The sequence below is a fragment of the Limulus polyphemus genome, unplaced genomic scaffold (genome assembly GCF_000517525.1).
Source record: "Limulus polyphemus unplaced genomic scaffold, Limulus_polyphemus-2.1.2 Scaffold4960, whole genome shotgun sequence".
In the NCBI taxonomy this organism is placed as follows: domain Eukaryota; kingdom Metazoa; phylum Arthropoda; class Merostomata; order Xiphosura; family Limulidae; genus Limulus; species Limulus polyphemus.
The window spans coordinates 44,063-54,506 of record NW_013670570.1 but is presented as its reverse complement, the minus strand read 5'-3'; the positions used below and the strand labels follow the sequence as shown (position 1 = coordinate 54,506).

Below are 10,444 nucleotides of genomic sequence, written 5' to 3'. Positions count from 1 at the left end.
TGACCAAGCCTCTGGACTTTTGGAAGGCCGTCTTGTTCTCAGGCGAATCAAGATTCGCTCAGTTTTTGTACAGTGGAAGGATATGGGTCTGGAGAATGCCTCACCAAGAGTTTTGGCTCAACAGATTGCGGCCAACTGTGAAGCATGGTGGTTTCAGCATGATGGTTTGGGGAGCTGTTTGGGTTGGTGGGAGATCGAGCTTAGTGGAGTGCGTTGGCAACATAAATTTTGCAAAATACGTCGAAATATTGGAGGAAGGACTCTTGCCACTTTATTCCTCGGATTTCGTGGACAAGAACACATTGTTGTTCCAGGAAGATGGAGCACCGTGTCACACTGCTAGAAACACCCAAAAAGTGGCAGGAAGAAAATGGTATCCAGAAGTTTCCCTGGCCGAGCCAATCTCCTTTCATGAACCCCATCGAAAACCTCTGGGCCATACTCGACCGGCAAGTCAAGAAACAACAAAAAAACCAACTTCGAAGAGCGATCTACTCCAAGTTTTGAAGCAAGAGTGGGCGGAAATACCACAATCTAAAATTGATGAGATGATTCTCATGATGCCCCAAAGGATCAACAAACTCCACTTTTGTGAAAGCGAAAGGAAGATCCACTAGATATTAATTAAATTATAAATATATCAAGTCATGTGAATATGACTGAAAAATTACATTTTTTCTGAAAAGGTGGTGTCTATTCACTTGTGACCACGCTGTGTACATTTCACTGTAAAATTTTCTTTCCTACCAGGAAAAAGAAAAAAAAAAGAGTCCGACTTCTGTCAGAAAATTCTTTTCCCAATACAATATCATGATCAATGTATCAAATTAAATGTAAAGACACTAGAAAAACAAACCAACAGATTTCAACAAGATTGAAGTAACATCTGCAAGTTCCCTATAATGTATAATCACTCCTTCAATTTTTTAAGAATGTTAAAGTCATTAACAAAGAAAAAAACAAAAATTATAGAAAAAGTAAAGATTATCCCTTTATTAAAAACTAACATTAATAAATATGTCAGTGTACAGTTATATTTATTTTAATTTTTTCCTTAAATTAGCTATAGTTACATTATGATTTAATGACATAATATCATTGTAACATGCGACAGTTTTAACTGTTGTGTGATTCCATTCAAAGATTGCCACCTATTGCTAGGTAAACCTAACAAAATGTAACTTAAAAAAAGTCTTTAAACATATTTGTTTTATCTGTAACTAACATTATTTAGCTTGACAACTTCTTCTTATAAGTTATTTTTAACATTGTTGAGATAATATTGTAATGGAAGTGCTAAACCTGATAACAGTTGCAGAAAGAAATGCTAAGTGTGATGACGTTTGCAGTATGGAATGCTAAGGTTGATGACATTTGCAGTAAGGAATGCTAAGGATGATGACGCTTGCAGTAAGGAATGCTAAGGTTGATGACGCTTGCAGTAAGGAATGCTTAGGTTGATGACGCTTGCAGTAAGGAATGCTAAGGTTGATGACGCTTGCAGTAAGGAATGCTAAGCATAATAACAGTTGCAGTAAGGAATGCTAAGCATAATAACACAATAAGGAATGCTAAGCCTGATGATAGTTGCAATAAGGAATGCTAAACCTGATGATAGTTGCAATAAGGAATGCTAAACCTGATGATAGTTGCAATAAGGAATGCTAAACCTGATGATAGTTGCAATAAGGAATGCTAAACCTGATGATAGTTGCAGTAAGGAATGCTAAGCCTAATGATAGTTGTGGTAGGGCAACTAAAAGGTCACTCTGATATAGCATTTGAGTCATCAATTACAACTAACATGTGTAAAGACATACTTCCTCTTGAACATAGTTACAGGAACTTTGAATCACAATCACTAACTTCAACAACTGAGTTAGACGTACAATTACCGCTATTTTTGGGAATGCAAATTCCTAATTCTCCAATTCACATTGAAACAGTTATTGCACTCAGATTTTAACAAACATAAAATTTTCAGATTCCTAAAAATAACACAATTCTGTGTTGCAAGCATGGTATCAAGATATGGGACAAGTGGATCCAGAGCAGACAGTACAATATATACGTACAGTATATCAATGTTGGAAACAAATATTAAAACTAATAACTCAATACCTTGTTCTTCCGCAACCAGTGACATTTCAGTTAACACATTCAGAGCTCCATCATAATCACCTGCAAATAAGAACAACAATCTTTACATACCTACTAAACATGGACAAACATAAACATTGTCTTAAAATCATACTTACTAAACATAGACAAACATAAACATTGTCTTAAAATCATACTTACTAAACACAGACATATGTAAACATTGTCTTAAAAGTAACCACAAAAGTTAAGCCTTCAAAGGTCACAAAGAATCATGAGGTTGATGAAAAAAAACTTATCAGTATTATGCCGCAAATCATTAGATGTATGAAATTATTTACCAATTTTAAACTGAGAAATAATAACCTACCAAGCTGTATTTTACAAGAAGCCACGAGATCCAAGACATTCAGGTAGTCTGCAACGCACTACAATATAAAATAAATGAAATTAATTTTTTACAAACCTGAATCGTAAGAGTGCTCTGTGTACTGAAGTAGATTTACATATAAATTTTGTCTCTGATGAAACAAGCTTATAGATATGAAGACGATAAACTCTGCATCATCTGTAATAATAGCACCACTTATCAGTGATGAAAATAACTTATACTTATAAGTATACTTAACTTATAAATAACTTTCATCGGGCAACATTGTACATTGTTGCCCGATGAAGGTTCCGGTATGAGGGTCGAAATCTTGCAAATAAAAGTATTTTACCATAGAGAAAAGTCTGCATATAATTCTACAAATCAATAAAATGTTCTTACGTATTACACACTAAAACAAAAGTAGCATGTTATATTATTCATAACTATTCCTTGCTTTTCTATTTTATTAAGTATACATCTTGAAACTAACTTATTAAATGTATATTGACAGGTTTGTAAAAGTTTTGTAGTTTAACACAGTTACTGAAGAAGCTGTTTAAGCTGGTTACACTGACTGCACATGTGTAATTAGCTAAATAGAAACAAAACTAAGACCTAAGTGCCCTTAAAGCTCGTATAAAAGCTGGTTTCAAAGATATTGATCTTGGCAGTTACTCAAAGAAAAATCATATCTGATACATCATCTAGATATTTTATTTGCACAGCATTAGGAACTCAAAGTTAGTTTGACATTATAAAAGAAAAAAGTGCTAATTAAAGTCTACAACAAACTTATTTTAATAGAAAGTAACTGGATTATTATTAATCCCCTTATAAATCTAACTAGTTATTGACAAAAACAATATCATTACAGTAGCAAGTTATTTAAATGACGTATTACGACAGCTTCAGGTTTTATAGGTCACTTTCACAAACGTTTAATCCAATTTAAATATATCAATTTTTACAAGATAAGTGGGAGGCTTTCAGCAGGTTTGATAACTGCAACAGAAAAACGTTGTTTTCAAATGTGTAGTAATTTAAATCAAAACCAACAGCAGCAATCAATGTAGAAGTTATGAAAACAGTTAAAACATGTAGTTTGATTCATATTAGGAATTGTTGTTTTAATATATCACAGTGAGAAAGCTATACCATTCTGTCTGGAAGCTCAAACATTAATTTTTCAAGCACATCATTTCTCACACTTTCATGATGACACAAAAATATTTCAACTTTATAAATCAATAATCATTTAATAAAATAACTATTAAACATTACTAATAAGGTACGAATGTCAGACAAAGATATAAAAGTCAAGTAGTACATGACACAGACAAATACACGTGGTTAAATACTTACATTTGTGAGTGAGATTAGAGTTTATATAAAACAATCATATAACTAAATCTACAAGCTGCCTTCTTGGATATTTTAGTATATAACAATAATATTGGATTATGGTGTTTTTCTTTAAAAAGTTTTGAAGGACATATATTTTTGGTTTTTTTTAGCTTTATTGCAAAAAAAGTATAAAGTATCCATCATACTTAGAAAATTACATAAAGTTTCATACAGAGAAGGAGAATGACAAATTCTTTATTAAAAACAAATGATTTTCATGTTTATAGAACATGCAAATTCATATAAATGTGTTTAGGAATTCAGGTATCAAAACAACAGATGACGAACGTGCCAAAATTATCGACGTCAATGGTACTGGGAATATCTTTTTAATAAGAAGACAGAAACAAAATATTTTCTGTCCTTTTCATAGAATCTACCCTTAAACAGATGAGACAGTTATTTTCAAGCCTCAATATCTATGTATCAGTTAAAATTTCTAATTAATGAAGTAGGGTCATCCATGAAAATTGCGATAATATCCCTCAAATTGTTTTTATATAATGGTAATATAAAATGATTTATCTTCAATATTATTTAAAAAAAATAAACATTCTATTTTTCTGTGCTGTGAATAAGGAAGTGTTTTTTAAAAATTGTATATATATCAGACAAATAAAACAATAACAACTGAAGGTAAACCGGTGTCATAGTCTTTAATGTCTATCACACTCCTGAATTATTTTTGTTTCTCTAATGTGTTGTAGCTACATTCACACTGTTTTTCTTCCTCTTCATTTGATCTTTAAAGTGGTTCGGTACGTGCTAACTGTGATCATATTGTGTTATGGCTTTTGAATAGTATTCTGATCTTTTGCCGCTCTCATATCCTCTGTATGATTTCAATATAGACTTGAAATGAAGAATACAGTTGTGTGTGTGTAGTTTTCTTCCTGTTGGTTCGTGGGCTTGATACAGCTGTTTGTCTGTAGTTTTCTTCCCGTTTGTTTGTGGGCTTTATCATCTTCTTCGTCAAGTGTTCAGTTGTTATCCAGTCTCCCAAAAAGTTTTAATGATGTTTCTGATTCCTTCTTATTAGTATCTTCTGCATTCCAGTATTGTTCATTCTCAATAATAGGCAGTCCACATTACCCAAGTTATCAAACTGGTTACTTAATACAAGTATTGTCTTCACTAATTAATTAGAAGTTCGGCAAATCATTGCTTAAGGTATATTACTGTAAAGCAGTAATAGATGTAAGGCCAGAAAGCCTGCAGCTTTCATTTTATATAAAGTTTTCCATAGCAGAGACATGATTTCAATCTCATCAATCCATACAAATTTATCAAGAGACATCTCTAGTAAATCTGGGAAAAATTACGATTCATTACGAACAAAAATGACAACCTGATATCCTTTAAGTTTTATCTGGACATTACACAAACAACGACAATTACCAGATGCATCTCATCTTATTAAGATATTACTTTAAATTATCTGGACAATATACAAACAACAACAATTACCAGATAATAAGATGAGATGCAAGATGTTACTTTAAATTATCTGGACATTACACAAACAATGACAATTACCAGACAATGAGATGAGATAACAAAAAGACCCAGGATCAAATCCTTGCCCTTGTCTCTATAAGTATTTCTCCTCATGGCTTCCTTTAATCTTCCGTTAACAACACATTAGCAGCCAAAACAAGGGACATATACTAATTACTAAGTATTGTCTAGTAGTAAAAAAATAATAATAACTATAATTAAATTTTGGTGACTATAAAGGCTAATGATGATGACTGATATTTAATTGCCACAACTTTACTGTAAGTGGTTATGAAATAAATATTTTATAATTGCTTACGAACTAAATGTTGTGTATATTATAAAACTTACATGACTCAACAATTCCGCTGCTTTCTGGAAATGTGCGGTGGCTTCTTTGATCTTCCCTAACAACCTCAAGGTCTGTCCAAGTTCCATACATAAAGATGCTGCTAGTGACGGCTGTTTTTCCTCGAGGTGGACTTTAACTGCATGGTTGTAGCAGCTTATGGCAGCATTGAGATGCTCGTCAAAGCTAGGACAATTAAGTTGATGATTCTGTTGCTCAGCTTCAAGAAACGACCTTGCTCCATCAACCAAGGCTTGGGTTTCACCCACAGCGTTACCCAGAGTATGCTCACACCTAGATCAGGACCACATTTTAAAATATATCATGTAGTTATTAACAGTTCCACTATAAACCCAGACAAACATAGATCATGACCACATTTTAAAATATATCATGTAGGTTATTAACAGTTCCACTATAAACCCAGACAAACATAGATCATGACCACATTTTAAAATATATCATGTAGGTTATTAACAGTTCCACTATAAACCCAGACAAATAACAAAAACTTTACAAACAAAACATACTGTGTGCAATTTTACAATCAAAATGTTTTTTTTTGAAATATTTGATGCTTGACAGTATTTTATTTGACAAAAGGTGAAAAATGTGAACTTGAATATTTTTACAAATCTACTTACCTTGCAACGGCCAAGCAACAGAAAGCTGCATAATGTGGGCACTCTTGCTGCTGTAGTTCCTTAGCTAACAAACCTGGAAAACATTAAACTAACAGTTAAGATTTCTGTTTACAATACTAGTGTTTTTCCACTTCCCAACTTATGAAATTACTTAGCTGTATTAACATATGAAAGATGATGGAGAAAGATGGTCATCTAGCATATGTGGTCATCTATTTTATCCACCTAAATCAACTAACCAAATTAAATACCAATCCAACAAACTTTTGTAAGAATTCAAACAAAGATACAAATCCTGTCATCAGGCAAACATTCTACAACTTTATAAATCTAACTAAATAATAACACTCTGAAAGTATGCGATTATTCTCCCAAAGCCTAAAACTTCTGCCTACTATTTACAACCTTTTCGCTCCATCATCTATTTAGATGACCCAACAGAAAATGTTAATGATTTTAATTAGTTTTAACCTTTTTATTATTTTTCAATACTCTAAGTAAGCCCAAATCTTTCAACATCATCTTAACGTTCAACTTTCTTTAATCAGATATCATTTCTATAAATAATTTTCAACATTTTAATAACATTTCTGTATTAAGTGGTCCAAAACTGATTCTAAATAAGGCCTCAGAAGTATCATCAAGTCACCTTTTTACTTTTAAATTCAAAATTCTTGTAAACATTTTTGAACCTATATGTGCTTCTTCTAACCACACAAACACCATACTAAAGATTTCAAGTTTTATTAAACAGTCACCGATAAAACACAAGTACTACTCTTGCACGAGAAGTTTCTTTCAAACTTCCATGCCACAAGCAGTGATGTAGTGCTGCCTTTAGAACAGAGAGATTGCCACAATCATCCCCCCCTGAAAAAGCAGCTAATTATCAAATTGATTAGTTAATATGATTTCTGTGTTTACTAATCAATTAGAAATTCAAAAAAAATCACAGGTGTATTATTGTAAAGCAATATTACATGCAGGTTAGAGAACTTTCAGCTAATGATAAAACTTGATTTTTTATATAGTGTTCCATATGGTATGAGATATGATTACAATCCCATCAAAGGAGTGTCATTTCACGAAAGGCTTGTATAAAGTGTTCCATATGATATGAGATATGATTACAATCCCATCAAAGGAGTGTCATTTCACAAAAGGCTTGTATAAAGTGTTCCATATCAGAGATATGATTACAATCCCATCAAAGGAGTGTCATTTCACAAAAGGCTTGTATATAATGTTCCATATCAGAGATATGATTACAATCCCATCAAAGGAGCGTCATTTCACGAAAGGCTTGTGGATGCAGAGAGGAAAAATGTCTGATCTCGCACAGACCTCCAAATCAGCTTGGGGCCCTATACTATGGAATAATTTGTGTATATGTCTTAATCCTGCTTGACTAAATATGTTTCACAAAAACCTATATGTGGGGCTCCCGCTTGAGCTTGGGATCTAAACTGGAATGTATAAGATAGTCACATGGAAAATAATGTGGAACCACCCAGGCAAATGAAGGAATGGGTTGGTGCTCCCTCACGACCTTACAAAAATATGCCACAAGCGTACAACTTTATACTTGTCATTACTGAAACTAGTCTCCTCATTCCAAATCAAAACTGTCAAAATCTGTTTAACTGTCCATATATTGGCTCAATCATTTTGACTTTAACCACCAGGAAACCATACATACATACTATAACTTTTAATATAATAAGTATCTTCACGAAATTAGGCAAACTTTTAGTAAGCATTACAAGTCTTTTATACACAAAAAACAAAATTTTTTTAAATTAAGTATTTTTATAAAAAATTTTATAGAGTCCGAGTCAGGCTATGACTAATCTATTATATGTATTTAAAATGAATTTTGATATCGGAAAAGAAACCACGACACAGATTGCATATGAAATAACCTGTAAATAATGAAATACTTGAACATGATATATAGTTATTTATTAACATTTAATACAAGAAATAATTATTTTTAAGATTGTTAACTTTCAGAATGATTTGCCAGTTGATATGGAACAGCCTGATAGTTGGAACTCCTTACAACGTCTGTTTTATGAACGTGAGAAGTTATCTGCAATCATCTTCACTGTTCTAAAAGAAGCATTTCAAACTTTGTATGGTAACATCTTCCAATCTGTATTTAATACTAATAATACTGACATGCCCATACCAGTAATTATTAATTTGAATAAACAGCTTATACTTGCCTCATACATCTTAGTATATTTAATTTTTTTGCGGGAATTCATTAAGCTAGATAATCTTAAATAATTTCAAGTAATTCAATGGCATGTGATCCCACTAACAGTAATAGTAATATTGAGAAAATAGATACTTACCAAACTGCTCACTAGCCTCTGCTACATTGGGTTTTCTGAGAAACCGTCTAGAACATCAAAAATCATATATAAACTATAAAAGAAAATGCAACAAGTTTAACTATATTTCAAATATGCATGGCTTAATTAAAGATTCGACTATTATTAAAAACAGACCCTCTGAAACAAACAATTTTCAGATTTTACCTAGTTACATAAAAACTTGATCTAATAAAATGATCTAATAAATATATATATTTTTTTTGTTGAAAAAGTTTAAGGATTTTTTAAACTATTATTATGAATCAGTTGGAAAAAAACAAACAAAAAATGATAGATGGAAACCTCTCCATTCAAATACCATATTTGCCCGAATACAATGTGGACTTTTTCCCTCCAAATACCTCCTGAAAAATTGACTGTGCATTATATTCGAGGCAAATTCAATTTTGTAAGGTATTTTACTAGAAGCTGAAAATCATTAAAGCATCATTAAATGTTTAAAAACATTTTGCATATCCAACGTAATGGATGGGATGGATGACGATATACTGTGGGAATCAGAAGAGGATGAAGCAAATCCAATGGTAGTAACAATACTAGATGAAGACTTCTGTGAAGATGATTGATTAGCTCAGTGTATTACCACATCTAAACTTTTCAATAAATTTTGTAAAATTGACATGTAAAAAAAATTTCAATGAAAGATTTCCAAAAATGTTTAATACATCGATAATTGTTTACGGTATTTAAACTATTCAATACATTTTATGCAACTGGTGTGTAAAAAAAAATTTACTCAATTTAACCTTTCAAAATTGGGTGTGCATTATATTCTGAAAAATATGGTAGTATAGTTAACTTGTATATATAACAGATTTAAGGTGTATTTCATCAGAAAAATTCTGGCCACTCTCAATAAATTATACAAGTTTATAACTCTCTAACTACCTGTTCACAAGCCCAGCCACATTGGCCAACCCCAGATCTGAAAGCTATACACGATAATATTTACCATACCTCTGAAGTTACTGTGTCTTAACAAAATGAGGTAAGCTTTCAGTAAACATTACAAGTCTGTCATACACAAAATATCAGGTTGTTTATATTGAAATAATTATATTTACTCTAAAAGTTTTTTGTTGAATTTCTGATGCCTTTCCTGAGTAAATTTGAGTGTAAGGTGATTTTTCATGCTAAGAATATAAATTCTACTTTTCATCTTACAGTTTCCATATTTTACTTGCATTAGCTGTAAAATCTCCAAATATGAACATCAAATTTTTTGTTGGTAAAAATTTTTATTTTATCTGTTATTTTCTAAATCCTAACACCAACTCTAGATAAATCATCAATGTACACTGAAATGAAAAGTTGAAATATACGAAATAATAATACCATTCTCTTTCTCTGTACTGAGAGCAGTATTGATAAGAAAATCCCATGTTACAGTATCGATAAGAAAATAACAGTTTCATCTATTGGTTGTGGACTCAAAAGATTTTCTCTAGAGCAAGAAAAATCCCACTGGACCCAATGGAAAACACATAGGAACTTAAACAATTTGATGGGATGGGCAGTGAATCAAATGTTCAAACACTGTGGATACAAATCAAAGAAAACACGAAGGAGGTGAAAAAATTGAGATTAGGAGAAACTGAAAACTTGATCCAAGTCCTCCACAGCCTGGGAGGGTATCGCCCTCCAGAGTGGGAAAACCAACCGACCTTAGAATACG

At 32.0% G+C, this 10,444-nt stretch overlaps 1 protein-coding gene across 3 annotated transcripts in view; it reads right to left on the bottom strand.

The window, feature by feature from the left end:
* The window catches only part of LOC106471914 (factor VIII intron 22 protein-like), a 26,968-nt gene that overhangs the window by 11,932 nt on the left and 4,592 nt on the right, over positions 1–10,444 (bottom strand). For all 3 annotated transcript variants that reach the window (XM_022400536.1, XM_022400537.1, XM_013932539.2), the window contains exons 2-6: positions 8,728–8,774; positions 6,368–6,440; positions 5,726–6,017; positions 2,471–2,528; positions 2,122–2,181 (exon numbers count right to left, since the gene is read on the bottom strand). In XM_022400536.1, the coding sequence (XP_022256244.1) occupies positions 2,122–2,181; positions 2,471–2,528; positions 5,726–6,017; positions 6,368–6,440; positions 8,728–8,774 (530 nt within the window). The remainder of the gene's footprint in view (positions 1–2,121; positions 2,182–2,470; positions 2,529–5,725; positions 6,018–6,367; positions 6,441–8,727; positions 8,775–10,444) is intronic.